The sequence below is a fragment of the Elephas maximus genome, chromosome 7, assembly GCF_024166365.1.
Source record: "Elephas maximus indicus isolate mEleMax1 chromosome 7, mEleMax1 primary haplotype, whole genome shotgun sequence".
Classification (NCBI taxonomy): Eukaryota; Metazoa; Chordata; class Mammalia; order Proboscidea; family Elephantidae; genus Elephas; species Elephas maximus.
Window position 1 is genome coordinate 56,489,243 of NC_064825.1, and position 18,613 is coordinate 56,507,855.

Here is an 18,613-nt window from a genome sequence, read left to right on the forward strand (position 1 = left end):
GGTTGTAAACCAAAACCATTGCCATTGAGTTGACTCTAACTCATACTGACACTTACAGGACAGAGTAGAACTGCCCAATGGCGTTTACAAGAAGCCCCTTCCCCTCCTCTTGAGGAGTTTCCAAGGAGTGCCTGGTAGATGTGAATTGCCCAACTTTTGGTCAGCAACCATAGCATTTAACCACTAAGTCACCAGGGTTTCCTGGAAACAGTTATTTAATCTCATATTAGATATAGGGTCAGTTTAAATAGGAGAATTTTCATGAGGCTGGTATCCTTTAATTCCAAGGTATATGCACTCGTAGGGTACAAAAAAAAAGAACGTCAAATTTTTAACCTTTGGTTTTGGTACAATACTTCTCGTTTTAGACAAGACATGCAGCTCTGGTATCATGGTTCCTGTCAATAGCACCAGCTCCATTTTCTCCACCTTCCTGGTGACAGGCATTCCTGGAGTGGAAGCTCGTCACATCTGGATCTCCATACCCTTCTGTGCCATGTTCTTCATTTCCTTGGTTGGCAACGTGACCATCATAATGGTTATATGGAGGGAGCAGACCCTCCATGTGCCTATGTATCTCTTCCTGGCCATGCTGGCTGCCTCTGATCTAGGTCTATCCCTCTTCACTTTCCCCACAATGCTAAGGATCTTCTGGCTGGATGCCCGAGAGCTGACTCTCTCTGCTTGCTTTACTCAAATGTTCTTCATTCACTTGTTCCAGGTTTCTGAGTCAGCTGTCATCCTGGCGATGGCCTTTGACCGCTATGTGGCCATTTCTCGTCCATTGCACTATTCCTCCATCCTCACTAATAGCATAATTACCAGGATAGGTTTGGCCATTTTTGTACGAACCTTGACTGTACAGGTGCCTTTTCCCATCCTCTTGAGGAGACTGTGCTTCTGTTACTCCAATGTCCTTTCCCATTCCTACTGCCTGCATCCTGACATCATAAAGCTCTCCTGTTCCGACACTAGGGTCAATAGCATCTTGGGATTGTTTGTGGTACTTTCCACTATGGGACTTGATTTTCTCTTCATTCTCCTTTCTTATGTGCTGATTCTAAAAACCGTGCTAAGCATTGCATCCCATGGTGGTCGCCTCAAGGCCCTCAACACTTGCATTTCCCACCTCTGTGCTGTGGTCCTCTTTTTCACCCCCATGATCTGCCTGTCGATGTTACACCGCTTTGGCCCAAGGCTTCCCTCACACATCTATGTGCTCGTGGCTAACATGCACTTCCTCATTCCTCCTGTGATGAACCCCATTGTCTATGTGGTGAAAACCAAGCAGATACGAGATAAAATTCTGAAACTCTTCATCAAGGAAGGACCTGGAGAATCCTGAATTTCATTTATAACATACATGTCGATAAACGGATATAACACCAGATGGGCATTAATCCAATATTTTCATCTGAAATAATAAAAAAAAAAAAAATTCTCTTCATTAGGAGACTGAGAAGTAAAAGTCTTAGTATATTTTATTTTCATAACTTGCACAGGCTATGATCTACTGCTTCAGTTATAGATACTGCTTAATTTTATCTTGTAAATTCCCTTTTAAAATTAGTTTTTAGCACAGGCTTTGGAAGATTTTTCAGAAAACATGGTTTGTTCAGTTCTTCCATTTTCCAGAAGACAAGCCCTTCATTAGACTTTGTGCCATTTTTATTCAATAACTGTCCATTCCTTACACCACTATTTAGATTGACTATACATGTATAATGTACTATTGTCATTGTCTTTTCACAGTTCTTCATGCTGAAAGTTTGAGAGTGATTAAAATTTATTGGATTATCCATAGCGTGTAGGAGACAAGGCTAGGTATGGTCCATTTGTGTGAAATAAAAAGTTAATTCTGGTGAGAATGCTTAACAAAAGGTTGTTTTTTTTTTGTTTTTGTTTTTGTTTTTTTTAATGGCATACTTCTTTCTATGACTTACACTAGGATTAAGACTATAGAGAAATAATTTTCTAAGGTGCTAATAAAGCCAAGTACTTGTTTTCCAGGCTGAGTCTTCTCCTATCCTTGGATGAAACTAACAATGGCATCTTTGATCTATTCTTAGAGGGGTCCCTTAAATTTTAAAATTGTGGACTTAAAACTATTTGACATATATGTAAATCAATGAAGACTATTGAATTGTTTATCCTACAACTGACCTCTTTAATGTGTTACATAGAAATCATGCTGAGGTTAAGTCCTATCCTTTTTAAACCAGATGGCTCACATGGCGCTGTAAAAAAAAGCACAAGTGTGTTAGGCAGAATTTAATACAATGATATATTTCTGTGTTTAAAATACCTTCATAATATATGAAGTTGTCTCCATATTTCATCCATTCATACATTATCTTTGAATATACTGTATATCTCCCCATTTTTGATTTCCCATGTGCCACAGTTAATATTACTGTCTTCATTACCATTTTTCTTGTATTTATTGTAATTATTCTGTTTTCAGTTTAGCATTGGAATTTATTGCAGGTTACTTACTATAAGCCAAACATTTCTCTGAGGCTTTCTTATTAAAAAAAAAAAAAACTACCCCACCATAAAATGAAACCATATGTTATCTATCCACTATGTATACTTGAGAGTAAATGACCAAAATACTTTAGTTGCAATGAGAAAACAACAGCAACACCCAAACAAAAAAAAAAGAACAAAATTTCTGGATTACAATGCAATATAGATCATAGGCAAAGAAAACTCTAGGTGAAACTTTTGGCAGGGCTTTCTCTTTCCCATTTAATTATCATTGCAGTCATCAACTTTATCATCTTTATGATCATTTTAATCATCTTATGATGTTCAGCATTACCATCAACATTGTAATTAATAAAACCTACTTTATCTCCAATATCATCATGCCTACGTGATATATTTTCAACGCTGAGTACCATACAGAAGATAGGGAATAGTTGCCTAAAGTATAAGTGATTTTGATGTTGAAGATTTTTTCATGTATGAGTTTCCTAAAAAAGGGTTTAATTTCACAATGACGGCTATCACAATAAGAAGTAGAATACTTCATGAAACAAAGAGTTCCCGATCCTCAAATGTCCACAAAGACTCTGACCACTAGATCTAGTGAATTACATGGAGTATTAGGTTCCATGAACTGTAAAATAATTTCTATTTTATGATTTGAATGAATATTAAGCATAGCATTGAAACTCTTAACCAATGCACCCACAGGGCCCCAAATCTATGACAGTCATCATTATTTCATTGTGTTCCGTATTACCATGAACTGCAATTCTTGTGTGTGTGCTTTTTAACCTTTCAAGTTTAAACTTAATCTTGGAATTGATTTAAATACCTTTGTTTTTTCTGCTTTTACACCTGTATTTTTTTTAGTCCTAATTAAGGACAGCACTTGATTTCTCAAATTGAAATTACCACAAATTAAGAATCTCTTACTCATTTAGTCTTTGAGTGTAAGAAATATTGCTGAAATCCTTGATGGCTTATTCTGTTATCCAAAGTTGTAATTTTAAACTTTCACAACTCTCCTCAAGTCAGCCATACCACTATGCCTGCTTTTTATTTTTTTTTAATTCGATTTAATTTTGAGGTAATTGTAAATCCACATACAGTTGTATGAAATAATGCAGAGAGATCCGGTGTACTTTTTACCCAGTTTCCCCCAGAGGTAACATCTTACAAAACTGTAGCACACAATCACAACCAGGATATTGACATTGATATAGTCAAGATCCAGAACATTCCATCACTACAAGCATCCTTCATACTGTCCTTTTATAGCCATACTTACTTTCCTTCAGCACCCCCACCCCATCGTAACCCTTAAAAAAAAAAAAAATTCCTTCAAGGGTGGGTCAATTCTGAATTATAGCGGCCCTATTAGACAGAGTAGAACTGTTCCCATAGGATTTCCAAAGAGCAATTGATGTATTAAAACTATAGACCTTTTGGCTAGCAGGCAAATGGTTAACCTCTTGTGCCACCAGGGCTCCAGCTCTTAACATCTAGCAACCTCTAATCCATTCGTCATTTTTATAATTTTGTCACTTCAAGAATAGAACTCTGCTATCTTCATGTTCAAAGGAACAATAACAATAACCAAAAAGAAGTTGTGGTTATAAGAAAAAGCATCTCTTCACTACCTGCTCACAGACGAGAGGTTATTTATCTCTAGATCTGCCATCAAATACTTCCTTTCAATCTCAAAGAGATATTGAAATTTTCTTTATTCAAAGATGAGCAATTAATCTTCACATTTGAATAAATTTCCTCTAATATTGTTTGGAGCTCTTTCAATCTTGTTCTCCACCCTATTCTCTCTCTTTTGTTTATATATTTCTTATTATGCTCATTATAAAACATATCAAGCACTCCAAAATGCAGAATATAAAACAACAAGCACCTACACATTTTTCTACTTTTGAGTATAATTATAATATTTTGCTACACTTGAGTGAGAATTTTTAAAGAAAAATAAGGCTCCAATAAGGGCAAAATTTTATCACATATATCAATGAATCATAGACCATATATATTTCACTCCCATCCCCAACATATTTACAACCTAAGAAAACTGGTCAATTTGGTGGACAGGCTTTGCTTGAAGGAAATAAAGGATTGTACACCCTGAAGATCTAAAAGCGGTTCAAGTTGTTTCTTGTGCCCAGATTTCTAATGTCTGTGGGGTGACTTAAATATCTAAAGAGCTAAGAACAGAATACAACAGAAGATACGGCTTTGTGTTCTAAGTCTCTACCATGTGTTCTTCTGGACAGCTGGCAAAGACCAATAACAATTGGCAACAACCAGCTCTTTTGGGCCAATGCACATTTGACTTAATGCTGCTCTACAAGCCTATACCACAGAGACCTGGCGTGGCCTCCTGGGACCACCAGGACCAGGGCTTTATAAACCTACTCTCTTGGCATTGTGTTCAAGACAGGGAGCCTCATAAGGCTCCAGCTGCACCACCATCCACAGAGTTTGTGTCCTTGTTCTGGGGTCTGGTAAGTGATGGAAATGCCTTAGCCTAGGCTACATCAAATTAGGGAGAATTTTTAATGGTTCTTTTGGGTTGTAAACCTGGGCCAAAGGGCAAGAGAAGTCATGGGCCATCTCAAGTATGGTTTCAGACTCTGTATGAGGATCTCTGAGGTTGCAAAGACACTTGGTGGAGGTACAAATTACCTCTACTCCTCAAAGAAAATGGAACCCAGGTAGTGCAATGTTTAAGTGCTCAGCTGCTAACCCAAAGATGAACGATTTGAACCTACCAGCCGGTCTGTGAGAGAAAGATGTGGCCGTTTGCTTCTATAAAGATTTACATCCTTGGAAACCCTACAGGGCAGTTCCACTCTGTCCTACAGGTCACTATGAGTCAGAATCAACTCGATGGCAGTGTTTTTTTTTTTTTTTTTCCATTTACTTCTCAAAGAGTAAAACCTGTGGAAGTCAGACACTGTGTAAGGTGGAAACCTGTCAGTGAAGGAAAACTCAAAAACTACAGCAAGGTAGGATTTTTAATAAGAAGTAATTTAAAGTGCTAATAATCACCCTGCCAAAAGCAGAAAACTTGGAAGGCACATAAAAAGAAGACAGTACAGCTGAGTCCCGGCTCTCACGGGTTTCATTGTGTATAATATATTTATACCTTTGGAAAACAATCCCTCTTTCCTCACTCAACAATCACTCAATTCTTTCCCTTAGAGGTTAAGATCAACTGCAAGTCAAACTACATTTATGTATGACTCATATCAAATATTGATAACTAATTAGTGTAGGAAAGAACAGAAAGGCAGGATGAAATGATATAAGGAAGGGAAGAAAGTAAGAAAAATAGAGGTATAGAAGAAAGGAAGAAAGAAAGAATGGTGGATAGAGATTGAAGGAAAAATAGGTAAAAGGAAGAAATCATAAGGAAGGAAAGAAGAAAGGAAGAGGGAGAGAGAGAAAAAAAAGAATGATAACTGGAAATGTGATTTCTTATTCTCATACAACATTGTAATAGAGCTAACACCACATATTTACAAATCATCCTCCAGGATGAAGATTTATATGGAGTTTTTGTCTTGAAAGGAATAGCTTGAGGCACTGATAATATTTAGTATAGGCAATACCTAGTGCTGTCAAGTCGATAGGAGTGATAAAAAAGCAACATATCTCTGTAGTTAGTCTCTAAAGAACTGATACATCTTAGTTTGTGTAGTGCTTTTCAGGAGAGTTCATGTTACTACAAGATACCATTTTTGTAGCTTTCGTGATTTGAAGTAGCATCAGAACATTAAAAGATCTGTATAGCCAAAGAGCCACCTAAGATATGGGCAACATAGCAACTTCCCAGCCCAAGCCAATATAGCAACTTAAGTATCAAAAATTTGTACATTTTTGAAAAAAAAGACTCCTAGAATTCATAAATGTTATACAATATTCTACACATATCAGGCATTGATATTGGGACACATACCTAGAGCTTATGATGATGAGGAGCCAGGGAAGAAACCATCACAGGGGAGAAGAATGAATCAACTTGAATGCAAACACTGGGCTTTGTCATTTTGTTCCTTGATAACTCTAGTCATTTTATTTTTAGAATTTCTGTGTGGACAAATCCAGACATTTTATAGTGTGGATCTCTGTTCCTTGTAGATGCAATCCAAAATGTATAACTACTCCTTATTACATATTGTTGTTATTAAATGTCATCAGGTTACCCTCTGAATCATGGTGACCTCAGATGGTGTCTGGTCCTGTGCCATTCCCATGACTGGTTACAGATTAGATCATTGTGATTCATCAGCTGATTTTCGATGTAGTTCACCAGGGTTTTCTTCCTGGTCCATCTTAGTCTAGAAGCTTTGCTGAAACCTGTTCAGCATCATTGCAACATACAAGCCTCCACTCACAGATGGGTGGTGGATATACATGAGGTACATTGGCCTCAAATCTAACTTGGGCCTTCCACATGGTAGATGAGAATTCTACCACTGAACCAAAAATGCTCCCTGTAAGATTAAACACGCCAAATCATTTTAAGACCATGAGAATAGAGGAAATCTCCAGATGGCTTGTTTTATCAGAAAAGAACGTAGGCTGGAGTGTTTTAACACTGCTAAATCTCCAGGCACTCATTTATTAAGTGTGGGCATAGGACAATTGTCCAACATGCAACGCATGCACAAAAGGCATTGCAGAAAGGTAGATTTTCTTAATTCGTTATGAAAATATCACAATAGGATGAGCTGCTTTCTCAGACACTGAATTTTGCATTCTTTTCAGGAATGTCGTAGAATCATTTCAGCAGGAGTTGAACAAGATGACCTTGAAAATTGTCAAAGTTTGTTTCTATGAATTTTCTCTGGGAATGTTGAAAGAAAGGAGATAGGTTCTCCCTCCACCCTGCCACCCCCAACCCTTCTCGTTTGTGTCTGAAAATGTCTTGTCTAAAGTTCATGTGGGAGAATAATTCCCCGTCTGCTTTCTTTTAATGGTGGGAAGCATCAAAAGGAGTCATTTGGCAAAAATACGCTTCCAACATTTGCTTGATTTATTATGTCCTTAAACAATCGGCACCCTAGTCTTTTATGGATACCTCTCTCTCTCCCCACCCTACAGCTAACACTGGTGAAACCCTATTCTTCTAATAACTACAGTCTATCAGAATTTTTTTATCAGAATTTGGTTTTGCTCCGTTATTTTTCACCAGAGTCCAGCAGTGTGCCTGGCACCTACTGGATATTGAATTATGTTGAAAAAATTAGTTTTCGTCATTCACAAAATGTAGTGGTCATTGCTATTTTTCTTTTTCTGTGTTCCTGTTTCAGGTATTGCCCCACATACCTAGTGCCTCTGCTTCTGCCCACTCAGTCTCTTATTTTGTGGGCCTCTTTCTATTGGGGAGACAGTAGTTTGCATTTCTGTTGTGATTAGGGCCTATACAGAGCAATACCTATCTTTGGGCAGCTAGAGGTATATGAGGTACATCTCTATGCTGTGTCTAAGCTAAATAGTCTGAGGCTAGCAGTTTATCTTTTCTGACATACCAAGGAGGTGGAGTCAAAAGAATTAGAAATAATGAAGATTGTTGTATGGGTCACATCTGCCCATAATGGACTGCCCAGGAAGATACTGAGGATTCCATCATTAAAAGAATTTTCTTAAGATATTGTAAAGAGGCTCCAACCATTTAATGTGAACTTTAGATATATGACAAAGTGTTGCATCTGATTTGCAAATGTAACAATTTCATACACTCAGATTTCACACTTTATTCCTTTCTCTAATAAATGTCATTGAAGATACCCAGGATCATTCTTAGAAATGGTGAGTTGCTAAGAATAGAATGTAAATTTACAGCTGGGACATTTTATTTGCCCCTTTGTCGATGCTCTCTTAAACTAGTTTACGCACGTCTCCTATTTTAACTAGTGAGTTACTAGTCGTTCAAAGGCAGAAGCTATATATTGTCTGTCATTGTATTGCTAACACTGAATACATAGAAGAAAATTGGCATAACTGTGATGTCATTGATAATATAATATTGTGTTTGAAGATGAAAATGTTGTGCAGCCTTCATCTTCTTCCTCTCACGTATCTCTACCAGATATCCCAAAACAACTGATAGCGCCTTGTAGCAAGGATTGATAAATGACTTTAAATCTTAAATGTACACATCAAGCCCAAACCACTCCTGATGTCTCCCTGACACGGTTTTTACTTCTGATATCCTGAGACTTTTCTTAAATAAAAAAAAAAAATCTGGTAATATCAGGAGTTCATAGCCAGCATTGTGTTACTATTATTACATTCTAATTCCCCACCCATTTAATAAAATTATTTTTATCCAGAATTTTTAGAACCGCATATCCTGATAGTGAAGATAATCTAGTTTATGCAGCTGGTCCTTATGCTCTCAGCATGGAGCTGTCATTTCTGTTTTTAAACCTTGCATCATCTACAAGATGAAGAATAAATTTTCTCTAAATGACCCAAATATACTGCTGAAACGTAGGGGAAATCATCACAAAGGGGATCAGGATCATTCTCTAGTGGAAAGCTCCAGACGAATGAGACTGATTAATGTAAGGGGAGTAGAAGAACAATATTACTTGTCAGGCAAGGGCCGTGGATGCCTGGTGGGGTGAGATGATAGGAAAAAAAATAACTCCCTTTTTTTTGTTTACAATTTGTCCAGGACAAGCCCTTCCCAGATTACTATGGCAATTCTTAACAACAGTAATGCCAGCAGCTTCCTTTTCATACTGATGGATCTCCCTGGGCTGGAGAGTGCTCATTGCTGGACAGCTATTCCTATCTGTTCTATCTATGTTCTCTCTGTGCTGGGCAACATCACCGTCATGTACGTTGTCAAGTCTGTGCCCAGTCTCCGCACACCCATGTACCTATTCCTTTCCATGCTCTCAATGGCTGACCTAGGCCTCTCAGCTTCCACATTGCCTTCCATGGCAGCTGTCTTTCTCCTGGGCCAGAGGAAGGTGGAAGCTGTAACTTGCTTTGTGCAACTTTTCTTTATTCATACTTTCTCAGTCATTGAGTCAGCTGTGTTGTTGACTATGGCTTTTGATCGCTGTGTGGCTATCCGAGAGCCTTTACGCTATGCCACCATTCTCACAACCAAGCGTATTGGGGCTATTGGGCTAGTCATTGTGACCCGTAGCATTGCCCTCCATTTGCCCCTGCCTGTGCTCCTCAGACAACTGCAATTCCAGCCTGTGAGTGCTCTGGCTCATTCCTATTGTGTTCACCCTGATGTTCTAAGACTGGCCAGATTCAGTACTCAAGTGAGCAGTGGCTTCGGACTCTTTGTAATGCTCTCCTCTCTGGGACTAGATGCTGTGCTCATTATCCTGCCCTATGTGCTGATCTTAAAGACAGTGTTCAGAATCGCTTCCAATGCTGAGAGGCTTAAGGCCTTCAACACCTGCATTTCCCATATCTGTGCTGTACTACTATTTTATACTCCATTAGTCAGCCTGTCCATGATCCATCGTTTTGGGAAGAAGAACCTACCAGCACAGGTATATATGCTTCTCTCCTATTTGCACTTTCTTGTACCTCCAATGCTCAACCCAGTTGTCTACAGTGTCAAAACCAAAGAGATTCGAGTGCGCATTCTGAGGATGGTCTACCACAAAAAGCTCTGAGCCACTGAGATAAAATAGTGGTGGTGATATCTCAGACCTACAGAAAGGCTGCCTGAAGACATCCCAGAGGAGAAGTAGAGTGCAGTTCGCATTTAACTTATCAGTTAATTTATTATTCAAAATCACTGATTGAAGTGCTTTGTGGTGTTGTCCCTCTCATCAGAACAATCCCGGTTCAACAGGGGAAAAAATATGTTTCTCATTCTGCAAAAGTTAATCTCAGCCCGTGAAAAACTAAGGCCATTATGGGGAAAAGTGATAGCCTCTTGAAAAGAATATTATTTACCTGTAAATACAAGCAGATTTTAAGAGTAAGATTCAATGGCATCTAAGATCTCTTCTAGCTAAAAACCTAGAATCCTTCAAAAGTAAGGTACAGATGTCTCATTTAAGTGTACTTTTGGCAATTTTGCAAATACGTGAAATCAATAATATGATTTTATTTTGATTTGCACAATAAATATAGGTGTTATTCCACTGGAAAATATGAACCAAATAAAAAACACATCAGAATTTTGAAATGAATTTGAAAAAATAAAGCTCTTAATAACTCTAGTAGAATGTGTTATGACATACTTTTTATGCAGTTCAGTATTTTTTCAGCCTCCATGACATATGAGAGGTATGAGAGGTGGGTAGAACCCCCAATATTCTCTTGCCATTAAATAAAAATTAAAACACAGGTCCTCTCCTCCTAATAAATACATGGAAAATTTTGTGCTCTGTTACACTACCATGATTTTGAGTGACAGACTCCATGTTCAACTCAATTTTCCCTCAATGTGGCTGTTTTACAAGAAATGACTAGGCTCTCATGAACCATGTCAAAGCTGGAGAACTTGATTTCCATACTTTGTCATGGTCTCTTACTGGACTGAATTGACGGTTAACTTCTCTGACAGATTTACTTTATTAAACATAACCAGAAGTAGGTCAAGTAAGACAATTAAGTGCTAATAATTTGAGTCACATAGTATTGTAAACCCTGGTGGCGTAGTGGGTAAGTGCTACGGCTGCTAACCAAAAAGTTGGCAGTTCAAATCCACCAGTTGCTCCTTGGAAACTCTACGGGGCAGTTCTACTCTGTCCTGTAGGGTTGCTATGAGTTCGGAATCGACTCAACAGCATTTACAATGTTGGCATGTGAAGGAGAAAATGAACATATTGTCAGTATTTTATGTCTCCCCTGCATTTTTTTTTTCTACATAGTCATTTATGAAAGATATATTTATTCAACTGTCCTGAGTCATCTCCTATTGAAAGTATAAAGAATACAGAATAGTGCTTCCTTGGTGTAAAGAGGTTAAATCAATTCAGGGAAGGAGGTATGTACATTTGTAATTTTCCAGCATGTCAGAGTTGCTTTGACAGCAGACAGCGTGGCTTAGAAGAAGGACACCAAAGAGGGTGGGTTGGTCCATTTAAATGTGAGATTTCAAGAGACACTTAATTGAAGCGATGTGTTTTAAGTGGAGAGTAAACGAATAAAATCTAACCAAAGCAGTTTTCATCAAGTCAGTTCCAACTCATGGTGACCCCACGTGTTGTCCTCTATAGAATTTTCAAGGCTGTGATATTTTGGAAGTAGATTGCTTGCCAGGTCTTCCTTCTGAGGTGCCTCTCGCTCGGTGTGTTTGAACAGCCATCCTTTCACTTAGTAGTTAAGCACTTAACTAGATGAAATATTTAAACATGGCAATAAATTCCTCCTTGATCTGACCTTATCTCTTAACAGACCTTGCCTTAGGTTTTTTCATTCCTGAAACACATTTTTGTTTGAATATTTAAGTGCCGCATCAACAATTGCAATTTCTGGTGTCTGACTAGTAGTTCATCCTGTAATTCTGCCTGCAATGCCTAATAGTCTTCTTCCTTTGACATCCCTCCCCTCTCCTGCCCCCACATGCGTATGCATATAGCATCACCGCACTGAACATACCTTTCGTCACCCTCCTATCACACTGCTTGTTGTGTTAGGTGACCCTCCTTCAGCCTTTCATAATATTTCATGAATGTCTATTTTACTAACATTTTAACAGCTTTATCGACATATAATTGGTTTTAATAAATTGCACCTATTTACAGTGAATATTTTGATAAATTTGACATATGTACACACCCATGAAATCACCGCCACAGTTAAGGTAATGACCATAGCCATCACTCCAAGTTTCTTGTTATCATTTTGTAATCCTTCCCTGACATCTTTAACCACCACACTTTGTCTGAATCACTGAGATTCTTTTTGTTACTATAGATTATTTGGCATCTTTCTAGGCCAGTATATAAATAAATGCATTAAAGTATATACTCTTTTTTTTGGGGGGGGGTGACTGATTTCACTCATCATGATTATATTGAGATTCATCCGTGTGGTTTATGTATTATTCCTTTTTTTAATTTCTGAATAATATTGCACTGTCTGGGCATACAACAATTTACACTATATAGTCAATTTTCATGCTAATAAATTAAAAAATGAGAGAATTATACTTACTTTTTAGTTACCATATGAGATAATCTGTATTCTCTAAGTGTAACCAAAAACGAAACACATTGCCATCGAGTCACTTCCTACTCATAGAGACTATATAGGACAGAGCAGAACTGTCCCATAATGTTTCCTAGGCTGTAAACGTTACAGAAGCAGACTGCCATATCTTTCTTCCATGGAGTTGCTGGTGGTTTTGAACCACCAATCTTTCAATTAGCAGCCAAGTGCTTAACAACTGTACCACCAGGGTTTTTTCCTAAAAGTTTACAACTACTGTAGTTTTCTTTCAGCCTTAAAAAGTTACTTTATGATTTTTTAAATACAATTCTTGTTCATTTGAAATTAGCTTTATTTTCTCTTTAAGTAAGAAGATTTTTTTTTTTCTAGATTAAAACTATAGTTTGGAAGTTTTTTGTTTTGTCTAATTTTTTTTCTATAGAACTTTAAATATATATTTTTCCTTATTTGTAATTCCTCTCTGACAGTGAGGAATCTGGATTCCATTTTCTACAGTTTATTATTTTTTTGATTGGTTCTTCCCTATTACCATATGTAGTAATTTCAAAATTATTAGTACATACTCCTGTGGGAAACAAATTTGCCAACTAGAGATCAATGATTATGTACAATTATTTTCATCTTTAACCTTATAGTGCTAAGTCAAAAACCATGTTTTCAAGTTACTTAGACTAGGTCCTTTTTTTTTTCCCCCACATTTCTCACTGAGATTACATCATATATTTGTAATACGGTTGGAATCTTTTATCCAACATTTTGTTTCTTTTCTTATAAAATTTACATACAGCAAAATTTGCCCTTGGTGGTCTTCAGCTCTATGGATTTTGACAAAGTGTTAAATTATGTTTAAATAATCAAGAGGGGAAAACTAGAATGAACCCTATGGTGCTTGATTACAGATGGAGATATTAGTATAGAATAACATTTACCCGTTGCTGTTGAGTGAATTCTAACTTATAGTGATATATATATATATATATGTAAACACACACACACATATATAAATGTTTTCAAACACACACACAAATGGATAATCACACATAAAGATAAAGGTATATAACCGAGATTGCATGTGTATGTATGTGTGTGTAAAACACTACTAAGAGTTTCTACATATATTTCTTAGTTGTCTGCTGTGAGGGCCTGGAGCAATGATAGCCAGTAGTAATGTGTACACCCAGCACCAAGATCTTGGTATCTTAATTCATTATACAATAAAAGAAAAACTGTGCCTCCCTAGAAAATGACAGGGAAACTGTGATTTGATCTTGAATCGTGTTGTGTTAGAAAGCAAATGCAAACAAAATGAAAAAAATAAGGACATGTCAAAGTGACACAATAGCCAACCCGAAAAGCTCTCAATACCCAAAGGTGGAAAAATTTTAGGACCAAAATAAGTAATATTATTACTTGATTATAACCAACAGAAAAATAAATATCCATTAGCCCACGCTTATGTATATAAACAAACATATACATAAATGGGGAGAAGAAACAGTTCTGCCTTGCAGAAAAATTCCAAACATCAATGTAGAGGAAATGAGGGAAATAAAAAATTGCCATTCCCACACCAGAGCAACGATTGCTATAAACAAGATCTTCTGTTGAATGTTAAAATTTTAACATATGTTCACAAATTATTAGCTATCCCAGAAAAAAAAAAAGTGGGGCTTAATCTTCCTCCCCTAGTGGTTATGAGTAGCCCCAGTGGTGTAGTGGTGTAATGGTCAAGCCTTGGCTGCTAACCACCAGCCATTCCTTGGAAACCCTATGGGACAGCTCTACAAAGGATTGCTATGCCTCAGAATAGACTCCATGGCAACAAATTTTGTTTTGCTTTTTTAAGTCCTCTAAGGAACCATGGCAGCACAGTGGTTAAAGATCTTGGCTGCTATCTGAAAGTTGGTGGCTCAAACCCATCAGCTACTCCAAGGGAGAAAGATGTGACAATCTACTTCTGTAAAGATTATAGCCTTGGTAACCTTGCGCGGCAGTTCTACTCTGTCCTACAGGGTTGCAATGAGTCAGAATCAACTTGACAGCAATGACTTTTAAGTATAGGCTGGACTCAATGACTCACTGCTAACAAAAAAGAGACTGAAAAAGGGAAAATAGTAACTTTAGAGTGAAAAAAATCTGTTACACTCTAATTATACTATCTAATCAACTTTAACACCACAAGTATTAAGTCATTTCTACATCATTTATTTGCTAATATGATGCAGTGTGAACGTCACATCAACTCTTTGGTGTTCATCCCCCAAATCTATAACTTTAGAAAAAAACAAGAAACTGTCACAGGTTAAAGGAGACTGAAAAGACATGATGACAGAATACAAGATTGTCAGTGACTAAGGTGCACATGACCCAAGCCATGGTGTTTTCAATCACCTCATATGCATGGGAAAGCTGGACAATGATAAAGGAAGATCACAAAATAACTGATATATTTGAATTATGCTGTTAGGGAAGAATAGTGAATATTCCATGGACTGTCAGAAGAACAAATCTGTCTTGGAGAAAGTATAGCCAGAAAGTTCTTTAGGAGTGAGAAAGGTGAGACTTTGTCTTGTTTACTTTGGACCAATCCCTGAAAAAGGACATCTTGTTTGATAAAATGGAAAGTCAGCAAAAAGAGGATTGACACAGTGGCTACAACAATGGGCTCAAATATACCTACTATTGTGAGGATGGTTCAGGACCAGGCAACATTTTGTTCTCTAATACATCGGGTTACTACGAGTTAGAATTGGCTTGATGGTACCTATAAACAGCAACAGCATCCGTGGTTGGATCCTGGAAGTAAAAGGTACATTAGTAGAAACCTATTGGAAACTCTGGTGGCATAGTGGTTAAGTGCTACGGCTGCTAATCAAAGAGTCGGCAGTTCGAATCCGCCAGGCGGTCCTTGGAAACTCTATGGGGCAGTTCTACTCTGTCCTATATGGTCACTATGAGTTGGAATCAACTCAATGGCACTGGGTTTGGTTTGGTTTTATGGAGATCTTAGTAAAGTCTGTAGTTTAGTTAATAGTATTTTGTCAGTGTATATTTCTTATACTAGATAAATGTATCATGGGATGTAAAGTGTTAACATTAGGGGAATCTCACCAAAAGGTATATGGGAACTTTCTATACTATCAGTACAACTTTTCTGTAAATATAAAATTCTTTCAAAAAAAAGTTTAAAAACAGTAATAAAAGAAAAAAAAAGCATTCTATTCTTCTCTGGCTTGTACTTTTTTCTAATGAAAATACAAAGTTCATTCTTATAATTGTTCTCTAGTTTTTGTTTTTTTGTAATTCATTTTATGTTTTGTTGTTGAGAATACACACAGCAGAACATACACAGTTTCTACATGTACAATTCAGAGACATTGATTACATTCTTCAAGGTGTGCAATCATTCTCACCCTTCTTTTCCAAATTGTTCTTCTCTAAATTATAAACTCACTACCCCTGACATTTCCTATCTAATCTTTTGAGTTGCTGTTGTCAATTTGACCTCATATAGATAGTTCTTAAAAGAACACAGTGCTCAAGGCAGACATTCATTACTAGTTAAGCTAAACTATTTTTTGGTTTTAAGAAGACTTCAACAATGCACATTTTTCTCTAGAGCACATGGATCATTTTTCAGAATAGCCCATATGCTAGGATACAAAGTCTCAACAAATTTAAAAAGGCTGAAATCATACAAAGCATTTTCTCAGACCATAATGGTATGAAGCTAGAAATCAACAGCAGGAAAAATAAGGTAAAAAAGATGAATATGAGTATTCCCCCACTTACTATGTGGGGTTCCACTCTGACAACTCCATTATAAGTCAGTTCTGACATAAACTGAATACCTTATTTGATATTATTTTCATTATTATTGCCTTTTATTATCAGTATCTCTCTTAATGATAATACTGAACATCTGAATGTGAACACCTGAGAATAATAATGTCAGCAAATTATGTATTGCAGCATTGTATGTAGTACATATAACAACAAGATTTACAAAAAAAAAAAAAAAAAAGATGGTCCTAAGTATGGTTCATCGTAACTCGAATATGTTGTAAGTCAGGGTCTACCTGAACATGAAAGCTAAATAATACACTACTACAAAACTATCAGGTCATAGATGAAATCAAAGTGAAACTAAAAAGATTCTTAGAATCAAATGAAAATGAAAACACAACACATCAAGACCTTTGGGACACAATAGCAGTAATCAGAGAGAAAGTCATAGCAATAAATATTTACATTAAAAAGAAGGAAAATCTAAAACCAATAACTTAAACTAAGAATTTGAACAAATAGAAGAGGAAGAGCAAAAGAAGCCAAAATCTGTCAATAAAAAAAAAGAAAATAATAAAGACTATGGTAGAAATTAATGAAAAAGAAAACAGAAAAAGAGTAGAAAGAATGAACAAAACCAGAAGAAGTTGGCTCTTTGAAAGGACTGACGAAATAGATAAACTACTGGCTAGAATGACAAGAAAGGAAGCAGAAGAGGCAAACAACCAAATTAAGAAATTAAACTGGTGACATTATGTGTCTCTTAATGTCCATGACACATTCTCTGAAATGGGACGTTATTTGATTTGGACATTGTGTGAGTACCATATCGTAGTCTGGTGCTGCTTTTTCTTTAAATTTTGAACAAGCTCCGTGCCTTAGCAGTGATCCTTAATGTGCTGAGAGGGATTTGCTTTTATATTTAGTCCTCAATCTACATCATTAGCAATTTCTCCATGTCTGATATAGGTACCTCTTACATTTTCATTAGCCTTCTAGCTTTCAGTGGAGCTGATCCTTTAACAATTTGGATAATTTTCTCTTTGTTTTTGATGATTGTCATAATTAGCAACTGTGACATGCCTAAACCACGAGTAATAGCATTCACTGATTTTCCACTTTCGTCTTGTTTTCACTTCCAAATCGATACTTCTCCTTTGCCTCTTGCTGCTGTATCACTAGCACTGGTTTTGCTGTATTCAGGAGCCATGATGCACTTCACAGTAATATTTTCTAAAGAAAATTAAACAGACAGATAACTCTCTGATACACTAGATTGAATGTTGCTGCCTATCAGTCAAAACATACACTGTTACAAGGTAAACTGTTTAGACAGAAAGTACAGTACAGTACATACATTAGGCAGTAAGATAGGCCTTTATTATGACAATCAAGACTTATGTATTATAAGTTATATATGTACTGTACCATTATATGCCTGTCAGCTCAATCACTTTTTATGCAAGAGATGTGAGACACAAGTGTTGCACGTAGGAAGCTGTTATGTTTGCTAAGTCCTGTTCTCCAGTTGAGATTTCTGAACTCTATTATAACCTTATGGGACCACAGATATAAACAAGGTGGGACGTTGCCCTAACTGATGTTATGCAGTGCATGACTATAGTGAAAACGGAACAAGCAGAACACAATTAATGAGAATGTTGGCACAATGTGAAAAATGGAACTAATGTGTAGATGAATTTGTGTGGATATTATCAAAGAGGACCCTAACTTGCTATGTAACTTCACCCAAAACACAGTAAAATATTACTAAAAAAAAAAAAAACAGTCTTTGAGGATCCTTTTGGTTCATGGTTTCAAGTTTATCTCAGGATGACTCCATCAGCCTGAGACAGAAGAACTTGATGGTGTCCAACTACCACCAGTGACTGCTCCGACAGGGAACACAATAGAGAATCTCTTAAGAAGCAGAAGAAAAGCGGGATGTGGAACTCAAATTCTAGTAAAAAGACCAGACTTAATGGTCTGACTGAGACTGGAGCACCCCAGAGAACATGGCTCCTGGACTCTCTCTTACCCCAAAACTAAACCCAAAGCCAACTATTCAGAAAAATGTTAGACTGTACTGTAAGACATAAAATGATACTGGTGAGGAGTGTGATTCTTAGCTCAAGTAGACACGTGAGACTATGTGGGTAGCTCC

The 18,613-nt window shown here is 36.9% G+C and overlaps 2 protein-coding genes across 2 annotated transcripts; both read left to right on the forward strand.

Annotated features, from left to right (window-relative positions):
• The first annotated feature begins 391 nt into the window (after window positions 1-391).
• On the forward strand, window positions 392-1,345 carry LOC126079980 (olfactory receptor 51G2-like). The gene has a single exon (XM_049891315.1). It carries the CDS (start codon window positions 392-394, stop codon window positions 1,343-1,345), a length of 954 nt encoding a protein of 317 aa, XP_049747272.1.
• Window positions 1,346-9,203: 7,858 nt separating this feature from the next.
• LOC126079981 (olfactory receptor 51G2-like) lies at window positions 9,204-10,151 on the forward strand. The gene has a single exon (XM_049891317.1). The coding sequence runs from the start codon at window positions 9,204-9,206 to the stop codon at window positions 10,149-10,151; it is 948 nt and encodes a 315-aa protein (XP_049747274.1).
• Window positions 10,152-18,613: the final 8,462 nt, after the last annotated feature.

Coding starts and splice junctions, on each gene's coding strand:
- LOC126079980 (XM_049891315.1), top strand. CDS start 392: ATGGTTCCTGTCAATAGCACCAGCTCCATTTTCTCCACCTTCCTGGTG.
- LOC126079981 (XM_049891317.1), top strand. CDS start 9,204: ATGGCAATTCTTAACAACAGTAATGCCAGCAGCTTCCTTTTCATACTG.